This window comes from Oncorhynchus clarkii, chromosome 1 (genome assembly GCF_045791955.1).
Source record: "Oncorhynchus clarkii lewisi isolate Uvic-CL-2024 chromosome 1, UVic_Ocla_1.0, whole genome shotgun sequence".
NCBI classification, from domain to species: domain Eukaryota; kingdom Metazoa; phylum Chordata; class Actinopteri; order Salmoniformes; family Salmonidae; genus Oncorhynchus; species Oncorhynchus clarkii.
In genome coordinates this window covers 59,112,592-59,130,192 of record NC_092147.1, presented here as the reverse complement: position 1 = coordinate 59,130,192, position 17,601 = coordinate 59,112,592, and the positions used below count along the sequence as shown (strand labels likewise).

The 17,601-nt window shown below is 41.2% G+C and overlaps 1 protein-coding gene across 1 annotated transcript in view; it reads left to right on the top strand.

The window, feature by feature from the left end:
• Nucleotides 1-17,601, top strand: part of LOC139409294 (tyrosine-protein phosphatase non-receptor type 13-like) — a 111,157-nt gene that overhangs the window by 35,973 nt on the left and 57,583 nt on the right. Inside the window, 7 exon segments of the mRNA XM_071154222.1 lie at nt 3,209-3,295; nt 10,420-10,495; nt 11,779-11,932; nt 12,640-12,711; nt 12,904-13,078; nt 13,422-13,557; nt 13,677-13,815. Coding sequence (XP_071010323.1) covers nt 3,209-3,295; nt 10,420-10,495; nt 11,779-11,932; nt 12,640-12,711; nt 12,904-13,078; nt 13,422-13,557; nt 13,677-13,815 — 839 coding nt within the window.

The window sequence follows — 17,601 nt, the reverse complement described above, 5'->3', positions numbered from 1 at the left end:
AAGATGACGGTCAATCACCCTCAGTCTGGGGCTCCATGCAAGATCTCACCTCGTGGGGCATCAATGATCATGAGGAAGGTGAGGGATCAGCCCAGAACTACACGGCAGGACCTGGTCAATGACCTGAAAAGAGCTGGGACCACAGTCTCAAAGAAAACCATTAGTAACACAGTATGCTGTCATGGATAAAAATCCTGCAGCGCACGCAAGGTCCCCCTGCTCAAGCCAGCGCATGTCCAGGCCCGTCTGAAGTTTGCCAATGACCATCTGGATGATCCAGAGGAGGAATGGGAGAAGGTCATGTGGTCTGATGAGACAAAAATCGAGCTTTTTGGTCTAAACTCCACTCGCCGTGGTTGGAGGAAGATGAAGGTCCAACCCCAAGAACACCATCCCAACCGTGAAGCATGGAGGTGGAAACTTCTTTCTTTGGGGATGCTTTTCTGCAAAGGGGACAGGATGACTGCACCGTATTAAGGGGAGGATGGATGGGGCCCATGTATCGCGAGATCTTGGCCAACAACCTCCTCCCTCAGTAAGAGCATTGAAGATGGGTCGTGGCTGGGTCTTCCAGCATGACAACGACCCGAAACACACAGCCAGGGCAACTAAGGAATGGCTCCGTAAGAAGCATCTCAAGGTCCTGGAGTGGCCTAGCCAGTCTCCAGACCTGAACCCAATAGAAAATCTTTGGAGGGAGCTGAAAGTCCTTATTGCCCAGCGACAGCCCCGAAACCTGAAGGATCTGGAGAAGGTCTGTATGGAGGAGTGGGCCAAAATCCCTGCTGCAGTGTGTGCAAATCTGGTCAAGAACTACAGGAAACATATGATCTCTGTAATTGCAAACAAAGGTTTCTGTACCAAATATTAAGTTCTGCTTTTCTGATGTATCAAATACTTATGTCATGCAATAAAATGCAAATGAATTACTTAAAAATCATACAATGTGATTTTCTGGATTTTGTTTTAGATTCCGTCTCTCACAGTTGAAGTGTACCTATGATAAAAATGACAGACCTCTACATGCTTTGTAAGTAGGAAAACCTGCAAAATCGGCAGTGTATCAAATACTTGTTCTCCCTACTGTGTTGAAAAACAACTAGCTTTTTCTCTAATCTATTGATGATCAGATACTTCAGTTGTAACTGTGGCTCTGTAGCGCTCATGTTTTACAGTTGATAGACAACTTTTCCACTTTTTCAAACATGAACTCTTTCAAATTATTACATTAGCCTATAAAAATCAAAAGGTGTTGCTGCATGGGCTCATTCCTTGTCTTGCTGTCAATTACACAGGCTATGTGACCAATATCTTGGTTGACTCATGTCGGCATCTCTGTGCATCAGTGATGGGTTAGGCTAAATAAATACAACAGAATACAGTGCATTCCGAAAAGTATTCAGACCCCTTGACTTTTCCCCAAAAAAACGTATGTTAGTTTTATTCTAAAATGTATTCAATCGTTTTTCCCCCCTCAATCTACACACAATACCCCATAATGACGACGCAAAAACAGGATTTTTCAATATTTTGCAAATGAAAAACTTAAATCACATTTACATAAGTATTCAGACCCTTTACTCAGTACTTACCGCCTCGAGTCTTCTTGGGTATGACGCTACAAGCTTGGCACACCTGTATTTGAGGAGTTTCTCCCATTATTCTCTACAGATCTTCTCAAGCTCTGTCAGGTTGGATGGGGAGCATTGCTGCACAGCTATTTTCAGATCTCTCCAGTGATGTTAGATCGGGTTCAAGTCTGGGCTCTGGGTAGGCCACTCAAAGACAAAGACTCCTCCCCAGTCTGAGGTCCTGAGCGCTCTGGAGCAGGTTTCCATCAAGGATCCCTCTGTACTTCGCTCCATTCATCTCCTCCCAGTCCCTGCCAATGAAAAATATCCCCACAGCCTGATGCTGCCACCACCATGCTTCACTGTAGAGATGGTGCCAGGTTTCCACCAGGCGTGACACTTGGCATTCAGGCCAAAGAGGTCAATCTTGGTTGCATCAGACCATAGAATCTTGTTTCTTGGTCTGAGAGTCCATTAGGTGCCTTTTGGTAAACTCCAAGCGGGCTTTCATGTGCCTTTTACTGAGGAGTGGTTTCAGTTTGGCCACTACCATAAAGGCCTGATTGGTGAAGTTCTGCAGATGGTAGTCCTTCTGGAAGGTCCTCCCATCACCACAGAGGTACCCTGGAGCTCTGTCCGAGTGACCATCAGGTTCTTAGTCACCTCCCTGACCAAGGCTCTTCTCCCCCGATTGCTCAGTTTGCTGGGTGGCCAGCTCTAGGGAAAGGTTTGGTGGATCCAAACTTTTTCCATTTAAGAATGATGGAGGCCCCTGTGTTTATGGGACCTTCAATGCTGCAGAAATGTTTTGGTACCCTTCCCCAGATCTGTGCCTTGACACAATCCTGTTTCGGTGCTAATGGACAATTCCTTCAACCTCATGGCTTGGTTTTTGCGCTGACATGCACTGTCAACTGTGGGACCTTTATATAGACAGGTGTGTGCCTTTTCAAATCATGGCCAATCAATTGAAAAAAAATGTTGGAACGTCTGCTTTCTCTCTCGCTCCTACCACTGGAGGACTCTAATCAAATTGTAAAAACAGCTCAAGGATGATCAATGGAAAACAGGATGCACCGGAGCTCAATTTCGAGTCTCATAGCAAAGGGTCTGAATAATTATGTAATTAAGGTATGTGTTTTATATTTAGTTTATCAATTTGCAAAAAAATCTAAACCCGTTTTCGCTTCGTCATTATGGGGTATTGTTTGTTGCTGATGAGGAAAACAATGTATTTAATACATTTTAGAATAAGGCTATAACATAACAAAATGTGGAAAAAGTCAAGGGGCCTGAACGCTTTCCGAATGGAATTGTATGGCGAATTAAAAGAACAGTGACGAAGGAAACTAAAAAAATCCTGGGCAGAGCATGCTCTGAGCACTTGGCAGAGCGGGACTGGAGCGAGAGAGAAAGCAGACGTTCCAACATTTTTTCAATCCGCTCCACGCTTCAGCCAAATTCTGCTCCTCTCCAGCTCCACTCACATCCTCTGATTCACATGGCACCAACGGAAACCCTTGTTTTTGTCTTCTGTTGCAAAACCTTTTGCTATGTATTAATGAACTGTCTTCATCTGGTGTTCTACCTGGTTTCACCTGGTATTTTGCTTGGTATTTCACATGGTGTTGTACCAGGTAAGCGTGATCGGCATCCTGACTACAGTGAGGGCAGCGCGGCTGGAGCGGAGAGCAGACGGTACTCTAACGACTCCACCAAGTCAGGTAAAATGCATGTGATAAATGTTGAATCATGTTTGGTTGGAACAAAATTGTTTTTTGGTAGCACTTTAGTTTACAGTGCCGAAATAACAGGATATGGTCCGGAAAGTAACAGTAAACAGGGAAATGAGATGGCAACATCCAGATAAGAATGCAGGAATAACCCATTAAGTTAGTATGTAGCTGCTAAATAATGATAACGTGTGATACATTTTCCTTGTTATGCAGAAAATGTGTTACTGAAAACTATCAATAAGAGGCTAATAAGCAGAAGCCATTTCACCTCTTCTTACCAGTACCATCCAGACTTATTAATGTACTTGAAACGATTACGAGGCCCATGCGTGTACCGATAGGATGCATAGGGTGTGTGAGTAGCTCCGTTTTGTACCTACAAAACTGTGGTTTATATGTAGAAACTAGACAAAAGTTTAAAAGCAAGCCTCTAAACTTGATCAATCAATATATCCCGAAGCAACTGGGAGAGTGTGAGCGATTAGGTTTGTACAACAGTGAAGCAAACAGTTGGTAAAACACCTCAGCGCACGAATCCAACAGACCATGGCCTCCTTCAAAAGAAAAGGAAAAGACAAAGGGCAATTTGGAGACGCAAACCAACAAGCTGCGTTGGAATCGGTTGTCAAAAAAGTACATTTGCTCTATAATACAGTAGAGGCTATCGTATCAGACAAGCAAAAACGTGTGCATGAATTTACAATTTAAAAAAAAATAGCCTTTTGGAAACAAAGTTGCAAACTTTAGAAGAGGAATTGGACCAGGAAGAGAACAGAATGAGATGTAACAGCATGAGTAGATTGTCCTTACCAGAAGACGAGGAAAGAGGAGACAGTCACTGGAGGAAAATGGGATCAATTCTCAACTGTTTCCCGGCAGTGTTGTAGGTATGGAAGGGAAAGCAAAGGATGGAATTCATAAGCACCGATAAAGCCTTAATCTAGCTGCAAGAAACTTTTCCACTCGAAGGCCTACAAAACATTAAGCGTAATGGAGACCCACGGACAGAGTGGAGCCCCCTGCACTGAGAAGACGGAGTGGGAAGAAGCGATCCACGCAGGCTACATACAGTGATACTTAAGACGTGCTTATCGTACATTGTGACAGTATTATTGTCCCCTCCCCAAACACAATCTATAATCTACTTTCCCCAAGTAACTGTTCATCTCTGTGACGTAATGATGGAAGTAGCCGATGCCAACAGGCTACATGGACACTGATAAGAAAATTAAAAGTGGGAAATATAGCATGACATAGACTGATCAGGTGAAAGCTATGATCCCTTATTGATGTCACCTGTTAAATCCACTTCAATCAGTGTAGATGAGGGGGCGGAGACAGGTTAAATAAGTCTTGAGGCAATTGAGACATAGATTGTGTATGTGTGCCATTCAGAGGGTGAATGGGCAAGATAAAAGATTTAAGTGCCTTTGAACGGGATATGGTAGTAGGTGCCAGGCGCACCGGTTTGTCAAAAAGGACTTCAACGCCGCTGGAATTCTCACACTCAAACGTTTCCCATGTGTATCAAGAATGGTCCACCACCCAAAGGACATCCAGCCAACTTGAAACAACCGTAGGAAGCGTTGGAGTCAACATGGGCCAGCATCCCTGTGGAACGCTTTCGACACCTTGTAGAGTCTGGCTGTTCTGAGGGCATGTCAGTAGGTGTTCTTAATGTTTGGTATGCTCAGTGCATGTCAATAACTGTTCTATGGATGGGTGTGTGTGTGCGCCCATGTGCGTGCGTGCTCGTGTATACGAATGGATGTGTGAGAGAATGTATAGGAAGGCAGGAGAGAATGAATGCGTGTAAATGTTTCTGAGACGAGGGGAGGGTGGAAAAAGAGGGGAGGTTGGGACAGGCTTGGCTTGGGTGGGGGTGTGTAAAGGGGGGGAGGACAAGCTTGGCTTGGGAAAGATGGAAGGATTTATCTATACTACAATGTAATTTTATTTATTTTGCAAACCTGCTGTAAAATTAATACGTTCTGGCCAAATTAGGACAGGTTGTCAAGCCATTATTATTCCTTGTGTGTCGTTATAGCTAAAATCCAATGGTGGTTATTGGTGAGAGTGGCGATGGGCTTTATGCCAGGGATCGGGGGGGCAGGGAGCTGGTTGGGTATCAGACACTTCCGTGAAGTATGTGTGGTGCGTTCCACTCATTTCACATTGGTTTTTCAGTGGACCCACTCTCCCTAAGTAGAGCCCCACCAGCCACTATACTTTAATTTAATTCACAAAGTATTATAAACTGACCGCACTAGTTAAGTGGCAGTCTTTCATGTATTTACAATGACATAATCCACAAAATGTTGGTACATTAGGAGAGGAGTTGGAGCTTAAAAGCCCTAAAAAGGAAAAGTGTCTCAAAGTATAAACTAGTACTTGATTTATGTTTTTTTGTGTGTTTGCTCAGCCTACATGTTCACGCATTCTATACAGTACCAGTTAAAGGTTTGGACATACCTACTCATTCAAGGGTTTTTCTTTATTTTTACAAAAAAAAAAACATTGTACAATAATAGTGAGGACATCAAAACTAAGACATGGTGATAGGATCTAATAAGCTCAAATTTGGACTCATCAGACCAGGTACAGATTTCCACCAGTATAATGTCCATTGCCTGTGTTTCTTGGCCCAATAAAGTATTCTTCTTATTGGTGTCCTTTAGTAGTAGTTTCTTTGCAGCAATTTGACCATGAAGACCTGATTCACACAGTCCCCTCTGAACATTTGATGTTGAGATGTGTCTGTTACTTGAACTCTGTCAAGCATTTATTTGGGCTACAATGTCTGAGGCTGATAACTCTAATAAACTAATCCACTGCAGCAGAGGTAACTCTGGGTCTTCCTTTCCTGTGGCGGTCCTCATGAGAGTCAGTTTCATCATAGCGCTTGATGGTGTTTGCCACTGCAGCTGAAGAAACTTTCAAAGTTCTTGAAATGTTCCTTATTGACTGACCTTCATGTTTTTAAAGTAATGATGGACTGTCGTTTATCTTTGATTATTTGAGCTGTTCTTGCCATAATCTGGACTTGGTCTTTTACCAAATAGGGTTATGTTCTATATACCACCTCTACCTTGTCACAACACAACTGATTGGCTCAAATGCATTAAGAAGGAAAGAAATTCCACACATGAACTTTTAACAAGGCTCATCTGTTAATTGAAATGCATTCCAGGTGACTACCTCATGAAGCTGGTTGAGAGAATGCGAAGAGTGTGCAAAGCTGTCATCAAGGCAAAGGGTGGCTACTTTGAAGAATCTCAAATATAAAATATGTTTTGATTTGTTTAACACTTTGTTGGTTACTACATGATTCCATGTGTTATTTCATAGTTTTAATGTCTTCACTATTATTCTACAATGTAGAAAATAGTAAAAATAAAGAAAAACCCTTGAATGGTACTATTTGAATTAAACCAAAAATACTGCAGTACGGGAGCAGCTCATTTTAAAGACACAAGATGCAACACCAATCAATCCAAACTCATCTCTCGGCATATCCAGCCCACTCATTATCTCATGGCTAGCGGGAAGGTTGCTGACTTTTTTTGCTGTGGCTAAACCAACTAGGCTTGTAATTTAACAATTATATTTGTATTTACAGATGACAAAGAAGTTTGATATTAAGGCACATGAAAGTTCAGATGTTCGAGAAGGCATTTCTGCCAAAAAACACATTTTGATAAAAAAAATATATTTTTACGTTCAAAGGGATCTCCTGTGAAGTCGTAACTTGCGACATACACCTAGTTTCCTGAATCGGGTCACATTTATGTAGTGATAAAATAAATGGATCCAAGTATGTTGGTAATTCATGTCATGTCCGACTACGTCTTGTCATGTGCTAGCTAACAGCAACAAACCCAGATGAGCTAAATGAAAACTTCCTATAGAGATCAGCTACTCATTAGCTAGCTAACGTTAGCTATATTATAGCTCTAATGCATAATGTTTACTGTTAATGTTTTGGAATAAGATATATTTATTTGATTGTACAGTTGTAGTCGGAGGTTTACATACACTTAGGTTGGAGTCATTAAAACTCATTTTTCAACCACTCCACAAATGTATTGTTAACGAACTATAGTTTTAGGACATCTACTTTGTGCATGACACTCGCAATTTTTCCAACAATTGTTTATAGACAGATTATTTCACTTATAATTCACTGTATCACAATTCCAATGAGTCAGAAGTTTACATACACTAAGTAGACTGTGCCTTTAAACAACTTGGAAGTTCCAGAAAATGATATCATGACTTTAAAAACTTCTGATAGGCTGATAGGCATCATTTGAATCAATCGGAGGTGTACCTGTGGATGTATTTCAAGGCCTACCTTCAAACTAAAAGCGTCTTTGCTTAACATCATGGGAAAATCAAAGAAAATCAGCCAAGACCTTGGAAAGATAATTGTAGACCTCCACAAGTCTGGTTCATCCTTGGGAGCAATTTCCAAACGCCTGAAGGTACCACATTTATCTGTACAAACAATAGTACGCAATTATAAACACCATGGGACCACGCAGCCGTCATACGGCTCAGGAAGAGATGAACGTACTTTGGTGCAAAAAGTGCAAATCAATCCCAGAACAACAGCAAAGGACCTTGTGAAGATGTTTGGAGGAAACAGGTGCAAAAGTATCTATATTCACAGTAAAACGAGTCCTATATTGACATAAACTAAAAGGCCTCTTAGCAAGGAAGAAGCCACTGCTTCAAAACCGCCATAAAAAAGCCAGACTACGGTTTGCAACTGCACATGGGGGCAAAGATTGTACTTTTTGGAGAAATGTCCTCTGGTCTGATGAAACAAAAATAGAACTGTTTAGCCTTAATGACCATTGTTATGTTTGGAGGGAAAAGGGGGAGGCTTGCAAGCCGAAGAATACCATCCCAACCGTGAAGCATGGGGTGGCAGCATCATGTTCATGGGGTGCTTTGCTGCAGGAGGGACTGGTGTACATAACAAAATAGATGGCATAAAGAGAAGGAAAATTACGTGGATATATTGAAGCAACATCTCAAGACATCAGTCAGGAAGTTAAAGCTTGGTCGCAAATGGGTCTTCCAAATGGACAATGACCCCAAGCATACTTCCAAAGTTGTGGCAAAATGGCTTAAGGACAACAAAGTCAAGGTATTGGAGTGGCCATCACAAAGCCCTGACCTGAATCCTATAGAACATTTGTGGGCAGAATCGAAAAAGCGTGTGCAGGTATTGGAGTGGCCTTGACAAAGCTCTGACCTCAATCCTATAGAACATTTGTGGGCAGGATTGAAAAAGCGTGTGCGAGCAAGGAGGCCTACAAACCTGACTCAGTTACACAAGCTACAGTGCCTTGCGAAAGTATTCGGCCCCCTTGAACTTTGCGACCTTTTGCCACATTTCAGGCTTCAAACATAAAGATATAAAACTGTATTTTTTTGTGAAGAATCAACAACAAGTGGGACACAATCATGAAGTGGAACGACATTTATTGGATATTTCAAACTTTTTTAACAAATCAAAAACTGAAAAATTGGGCATGTAAAATTGGGCATTGTAGAAGCCCCAGAACTCATGCTGCACAACATTTGTATTGAAAACAACATAGTTTTGATGGCCTGTATTAAAAAAGGGAAGGATCCCTCAGCTCTCGATAGGCTAGGCCTAATGTATTTATTTCTCAACTTTCCTAATATTAAGCACATTGCTTCTCTTTACAACAGGAGTAAAGCCTACCTGGCTGGTAGGAAAATGAACCATGGGAAAGGCGTGATTCATTCGCTACTTAAGTGCATAGATGACATGTATATTTTTTCCCCTGCCCCTGTTTTGAGACTGGTGCATGATAGTGGTCCATTCTAAATCAAAACAAATTTCACACACAAAGTGCATTCGGAAAGTATTCAGACCTCTTGACCTCTTCCACGTTTTGTTACGTTACAGCCTTATTTCTAAAATGGATTTAAAAAAAGAATCCTCATCAACCTAAACCTAAGTGAAAACAGGTTTGTAGAAATGTTTGCACAAAAAGAAAAGATTACCTTTATTGACATTAGTATTCAGACCCTTTTACTCAGTACTTTGCGGAAGCACCTTTGGAAGCGATTACAGCCTTGAGACGTCTTGGGTATGACGCTACAAGCTTGGCACACCTGTATTTGGGGAGTTTCTCCCATTCTTCTCTGCAGATCCTCTCAAGCTTTGTCAGGTTGGATGGGGAGCGTTGCTGCACAGATATTTTCAGGTCTCCAGAGATGTTTGATCGGGTTCAATTCCAAGCTCTGGCTGGGCAACTCAAGAACATTCAGAGACTTGTCCCGAAGCCACTGCTCTGTTGTCTTGGCTGTGTGCTCAGGGTCATTGTCCTGTTGGAAGGTGAACCTTCGCCCCAGTCTGAGGTCCTGAGCACTCCAACATCTAGTGTGTTCCAATGTCTAGTGTAAAGCCTTCTCAGAATAGTGGTGGCTGTTCTAGCAGCAAAGGGGGAACCAACTCCATACTAATGGCTATAATTTTGGAATGGGATGTTCGATGAGCAGGAGTACTTTTGGTGATTGTAGTTTATCTTTAACAGGTTATTATTACATTCTTACCTGGTCGTTGCAGTGTTATTTACTGTTTACTATTACTTTCTGGATGTTACCGTTATTTCAGCACTGTAAACTAAAGCGCTACAGTTTTGGTTTTTCATGTTTAGTGACTCATGGGAAAAAAAACTGTTATTTGTGTGACTTAATTCTGGATTTGCAGAGGAGTAGCTCGACAGCTCTGTGTTTTTCATGGTATTTGTTAATAAAAATTTGATTTCCGTGTTTCATTTGTTGAAGGATGTTCTAGATGATCTTAAGCACTCCTAATGGTTCATTTGCTCTTTACAGTTAATGAGATAAATGTTGCTGTGGAATGTGGAAGCTGCTGACATGCATCCAGAGGGAAAGGTTCCACTTCTTAGTGTAATATGTGTAAACTGTTGCTTGCAATAGGTATAACAGTATGTGTGGCATGTTTAAAATATTTAAGTATCTTTGAACTGAACAAATGTTTGTACTAAGCCTATTTATTCCTAAAGTATCTGTTCTATCAGTGTCGTTTGGTATTTGTGTTACAGAAAGTTTACTTCACAAACCCTGGAGACAGAAAGCCAGGAGCTCGCCCACCCCTGCATACCCACCGAACATAGACCGGTATATATACCTGGAAATGTTGCGTACACGGCTAACGAAGCAGATGAACACACACACACACACACACACACACACACACACACACACACACACAAACACACACACACAAACACACCTACCTGTGGGACTGACCTGTGTGTATCCTCAGACTTTAAACATCCAGATAGACTCTGGGAAATATGCACGCCCTCATCCGTTACTGTATCCTACAGTCTTTGGAAAAAAAGTGCTATGTAGAACCTAAAAGGGTTCTTTTGCTGACTCCATTGGAGAAATGTTTGACGAACCCTTTTTGCTAAGATTATACATGAAAATGGACAAAAATGAATGATTTTATGTTGTCTACAACGAACTTGATAATGAGCAACTAATGCTGTAAAAGTATTGGAAAATGTAACAAAAAAAAAGTGTTCTGATTGTTTTGGAATAAGGCACAAGATTAAAGCCTGTTGTGAAGGAAATTTTACTTTGTGAAGAAACAGTCTTGAAAATATTAATCTTGTCTTTCCCTCGCACTTCATAAAATGCGCCACCGCTTTTCCTCGCAGATCCCCACTGGAAAGCTCCACAGGCAGAATCAAAGCAAGTAACGGCAAGAGAATCATAAAAGATGCATATGGGGCAAGAAGAGAGCCTCTGCTTGCAGCACCAAGTGGAGTTTCTTACACAGGGACACGAAGTCCATCTTAAATTAATCATTGTTTATTATCAGCGCGCTGGAGAGCTTCCAACCAACTCAATGCACCACGTACACATGTTGATCAGGAGCTCTAATGGGGCAGTCCCGTTAGTCCCCTTATATACTGGTTACAGACACGTTAAATAGGCATAGTTCATAGGGTTGGTTCTGGCATGTGTCTGGCACCGTCTCCGATCTTAACTTAACAAACATATTCTAGGTGTTCCACCAGATAGTCCTCAGGAGAAGGTCATGACCCCCCCCCCCCCCCCCCCTCATATCCTCACCAGACTTAGGCAGAAAACAAGGATTGTTTTTGACACCAAAGACCAGATTAACATTTCAAGACTGTTTCTACACAAAGTAAAATTTCCTTCACACGCTCTTTCTGAACTTTCTATATATATCTCTCACTACTTGTTGTCTTTGACTCTGAGCAACAATGACACTGTCTGAGTGTGTCACTCATCTCCCCTGTTCCCTTCTGCACATTGTCCTTGTTTATTTCTCTCTCGCTCTCTCTTTCTCTCCTTCCCTCTCTGACTATCTCTCTTTCTTTGAATCTCTCCATCTCTCTCTGATTATTTCTCCCCTGTCCTTCAAGACTGCCACAGGGTCTCAGACACAGAGAAAGTAGTAGTAGCTGGCTGTGCCAGAGCCCCTACATTGGCGTCCCCTCAAAGGGCGCACCCCAATCCCCCAGCCCCTCCATCACTTTCAGCGACTCCTCAGCCAGCCTCACCCAGAGGAAAGCCAAGGTAAGTCTGTCTGTCCATCCGTACCTACAGCCATACCTACATCCATCCGTCTGTCCGTTTGTCTATGATCTATCTATGACACCCTGTGATGTTGGCTGAGACCCATGGAGTTATTTGCTGGGCTCTGGGGGTAATAATACACAAGAGCATGCATGACTCTAAATCATAGATTCTATAGACTGTGTACTTCTTATTATTCTCATAGTTTGTCCTATGAGGCATATGGCTCCTATACAGTTTAAGCTAGAATCCTAGTTTCTTAGATAATTTGATTGATTTGTATGTTACTCAAAGTACATTCAAGGTTTTTTACAGGAAAAATAGTTTTTCTTTGATAACTAGGATGTGTACATGCAGCAAAGTGTGTGTGGGGATGAAACGAAGATACAATAAACTAGGTTCAGTCAGCTTAGCCTTTGACGTCATGGCCCCAGTGAGATTGAGGTAGCTGTCACCTCCGATCCAGTTCTGGTTTATCAGTCTTGACTTCAGACTGCAGTGCTGCTGGAGCATAGTGACGGTCACAACCAGGGTTGGTGCATCCTACACACAGACTGGAGAGTGTACGGACGTGTGTTAGTGAGTGTGTGTGTGTGTGTGTGTGTCTGTGTATTGTGGTGTTAGTATTGTTTCTGTGTGTAGTAATGTTATCATGGTGCGATTGTGTATCCGCATTGCTGTGTTTACATTGTGTTGTGTCTTGTCAGGCTCTTGGTCCCGAGTTTATCAGAATGGCTGACGAACCCCAGGTGGTTCTGGAGTTACCCGGATCCATAGTGGTAAGAACATTTACCACAATATTCATGATTTTTGTCCTTGAGTGCATATTTTTGTTGACTACGGATTGATTATCTTTTTTTTACCCTCCTTTCTGTTTGTGTGTCTGTTTGTGTCTCTCTCTCCCTCTCTCTCTCGCACTCTCTCTCTCTTTTTCTCTCACTCCTGCGTCTCATCCCTCATCTTCCCACCAGTCTAAGAAGGGCAGGTCTTGTTCGTCTCAGAGGGAGGTCATTGTGGTGTTGCCCAGTGGTCAGTCTGTATTGGTCAGATGTGACATGAAGTCCAGAGGGAGGGATGTGTTCGACATGGTGGTGGCTCACGCTAACCTGGTGGAGCACTTCTACTTCGGACTGGCCTACACCGACGGTAAGAAACTGACGACAGCTTTGTGTCTCATAAACATAGGATCTTAATTTGATCACTATTTTGTTGCTGAGAAATTTGCAGGGCATGCAAACTTGTCGTGTATTTAAGGTTTAAAAAGGCATCTAAAGTTTGTCATTTCTACTTTAAAATGTCAGACTTGATTTTCCCTAACTAAAAATGTATCGACACCTACAAAAAAATGTAAATTCATTATAATCCACATAATAATTCACATTTCCTGTTGCGGCAGTATTATTTTCCTGCTGTAGCAAGCTGGCTCAAATTAAGATGCTACATCTATAAAGTTGATTTTATAATGTCATATATATTTCCTTTCATTTAGATGATGAATATTTCTTCTTGGACCACGAGACGAAAATCTCTAAAGTTGCTCCTGACAATTGGAAGAAAGTAGTGTCGACCTCTTTTCTTGTTTTTCTAAGGATCAAGTTTTTTGTTGATGATATCTCCTTCATATTGTGAGTCTGCAATACTTTTTTTATTTAAAGTATCTGGAGATTTGGTGTCATGAACTGTTAGTGAAATTCAGTTATCAGTTTTTTCGTTAAAGAACTGTACATTGTTGTGGTGTTCCAAGACACAGAGTGACGCTTCACCAGTACTACTTGCAGCTGCGGAAGGACATCCTAGAGGACAGGTTGTACTGCAACGAGGAGACAGGCATGTTCCTGGCAGCTCTCGCTCTACAGGCTGAGTTTGGGGACTACATGTCTGAGGTAAACTGAGTGAAGCACTGTCTCAGATATTTTATTTTTTAAATATTTTATTTTATGAAGTGCATAATGGATTACGTTCTCCATAAAACCCTGAGAGATTGTATGGCTCTTAATCAGTCTTCCAGCCAGAGCAGTAGGTTTATGAGTAAGTATTACATCTCACTGACAGACCTGCAACCTTGGTGTTAAAATATGTGGTAAAGGGTATTGATAGGATGAAGCACTAAGCTCTCTATTGACTTATTGAAGGCTTTCGATACTGTTGACCACTCTTTATTTATTCAAAGATTGACTGCAATTGGTATATTTCTTCAGGTGTCATGTAATTGGTTCGACAATTACTTGACACACGGGACACTGTTTTTTTCTGATGGTATTACGTCAGATTTCCTTGAATTTACGAAAGGTGTCCTACTAGGATACATTTAAGGTCCTGTACTTTTTACTGTCTTGTCACGCCCTGACCTCAGTATTCTTTGTTTTCTTTATTGTTTTGGTTAGGTCAGGGTGTGACATGGGTGATGTATGTGTTTTTGTACTGTCTAGCGGTTTTGTAGGTTTATGGGGTTGTTTATCATCTAGGTGTTTATAATGTCTATGGTTGCCTAGATTGGTTCTCAATTAGAGGCAGGTGTTTATCGTTGTCTCTGATTGGGAACATATTAAGGCAGCCATCTTCTTTGGGTATTTTGTGGGTTATTGTCTATGTCTAGTTGCCTGTGTCTGCACTAGTATTATTATAGCCTCACTGTCGGTTTGTTGTTTTTGTAGTTCGACACTAATCAATCTTTATTAAAATATATAAGATGTATTCATATCACGCTGCGCCTTGGTCTCCTCAATACGACGATCGTGACATGTCTATATGAACTATATTGGTTTATCTACAGAAAATGTTAACATGCAGATGACACTTTTGTGTATGCTATTGCCCTCGCGGTTGAGCAGCTTCTTTCAGTGCTTTATAGAAAGCCTTTGTTGAACTGAATTTGGTACTTAATGCAGGTAAAATCAAGTAAAAATGTATCTGATGGTATATGCATATGTAAATTCGATGGTTCCCTCATTGATCGTTTCCCCGCCTATAAATAGTAAATTGGGCTTATTTTATAGGAATAAGCCATGCCTTAAATGATAGAAAACAAATCAATCGGTCGACATTCATAGCCGTTATAGATTTTTGCAATATTGTCCTTATGAATGCCACTGCCACTGTATGGAAGCCATTGGATGCAGTTTATCATAGTGCATTAAGCTTTATTACTGACAATAGGTTCCGTACACATCACTGCATTTTGTATCAGAAAGTAGGTTGGCCCCTCTTGTAGATCGATGCATGTCACTCTTTTTGTTTATAAAGCCCTGCTCCATAAACTTCTGCCGTACCTTACTTCATACGGATGTACAAGATACCAGACCGTCTCGGGGATGGCTAACTCTGGAGATCCCTTCGATCTCCACTGAGTTAGGTAAATCTGCTTTTAGTAAGGGGGCAGTTGAAATCGGTGAAGGGCCAACATTTTGGGGGGTTCTTCCATTGGAATTATATTGAATTCTGCTTATATCAAGCTATGCTAGGGTTAAATATTTTCCGTTATTTTACAAATGTTTCATCCCGAGAATACAGCACTTTTCTCCCGGGTAACCCGATATTTCCTGACAAAACCGGAACTGTCATTCAAAAGCATTATAAAGCATATAAATATGTCCGGCTTTGAATAGAGCTTTAATCAGCATGAAAATTGAAACCTGATGCTACCTGAGCCTGATGAGCTATATATTAAATATGTTTTATGAGCCCTACATTAGTGACATTTATTGAGCCCAAACCCAAAAAAGGCCAAACGATTGTTCCATTATCTATATCGTATAGACTACTGCACATTACGCAGGACAGAAAAACATAAAAGCTCATAGATGTAGCTAGCGATATGTTCCCATCGGTAAAAAAAAATGAAACTAGCTCCAATAGGCTAATCTTTTTGAGTGTGAACTGTATTACTGTATTGTGTTATACTGTATTATATGGGATTGCGCACGCTGGTCAAACCATGATAAAGCAGAAGAGAACATGAGATTCTGGTGCAGCACGTGTCCTACAAAGTTACAAGTAGGCTATAGGCTTGCAAATTTGAAATATAGTAGGGCCTAATTAATTTTGAAATATAGTAGGGCCTACTTGTATAGGCTAATTAGTAGGCTGACGCATATATAACTTTCATAATATTTCCCCTAATGTTATTAGCCTACCTCTTTCTTTCTTTTGTTGCTTCATTCCGTCCTCGTTTTCAACAGTTAAATGAAATACGTTTCGTTGTCCTTATCTTCATCATTCTAATGGCATCCTTGACTAGTTTATGACTGGAATTAGATGCAGAAGGCTTTCACTTCTCTTCACAAAGATTGAATGGTTATTGGTTATTGGTCTGAATAAATAATTGCTATAGCCTACCGCCTTCGCACACTCTTTTACCTGTGAGTTCTATTGGCTCCTGTATTTAACATTCGGCAAAAAGAGCTTGCTTTCTTCTTCGAATAGTCTATTGGTATGTGACATGCTAAAAAAATGATGTCCAACAAGCTATTCTAGTCTACCTAAGGAGTGTTTTTTAAGGATAGGCCAGCGGAGCACAGGTGCTTGCGTAGTGCGCAAGAGACATAAGTTAGAAGCTTATAATGCATAACCCATCATTAATTAGCTAAATATAAGGCTAATACTGCATTGAATGTATTGCCTAAAAGAGGCAGGCTAGGACATATATATATATATGGTATATATCAATCTATAATAGGATTATCTATTTTGGATGCAATTTGAATGGAGTTGATGGAGAGGGAGAAAGACTGCAAGAGATGATTGCTCTACATGTATTGTGAACTGCGCTCCATACTGATATGGGCTGTCTGTCCCCACCCTGAGCATTGATTCATCATGCAGAGATTGTAGAGAAGACAGATTTAGACACCGCATATAATTTAACAGTTCCATTTCACGCCATGCTGTTCATATAAATGATTTATTATAATTTATCGGTTCCTTGCAGTGATTTATCCCTGGAAAAGGGATAATCTTGGTAACCGGGTTCCCGTCATTCAACTCTGTTCAACAATAAACATAAAGTTAAAATGCAGAGACTCCGAGACCATTGAGTGCTTTTGAAGTGACGGGTTGGTGTGAAATCTGTAGCCCATCTCCACTTCGCTGTATCAACACAATGGATCCCGCCCTACATCCTAAAGCAAGGCCTATTTGGCAATGAACATAGGCTACAAGATACTATCGATAAGATAATTCACCTATTACAAACCGCCTATGTGAATGCAGCCGTACACACAGCTGTCTTACCAAAATGATACAAACTATATGCTGAAAGTAGTAGCCTAACAAAAATAAGGAATAGCAGTTTAGCTTAGAATACAGACGAATGCGAACGAATGAAAGCGAACAGAACAAAATAGCGGTAGGTCCACTAATATGCCTATACGCAAAATATCAGATCAATAAAGGCATGACACAATCTATATTTAGGCTAGTAAACAAACACGTAAACAAAAGGTGAACGCCTACGCCTACCCAAACAGCCTACAGCCTACTACAGTGAGATATAACTCAAATCATCAAGTTTGTAGATGACACAACAGTAGTAAGCTTGATTACCAACGATGACGAGACAGCCTACAGGAAGGAGGTGAGGGCCCTGGGAGTGTGGTGCCTGGAAAACAACCTCTCACTCAATGTCAACAAAACAAAGGAGATGATCGTGGATTTCAGGAAACAGCAGAGGG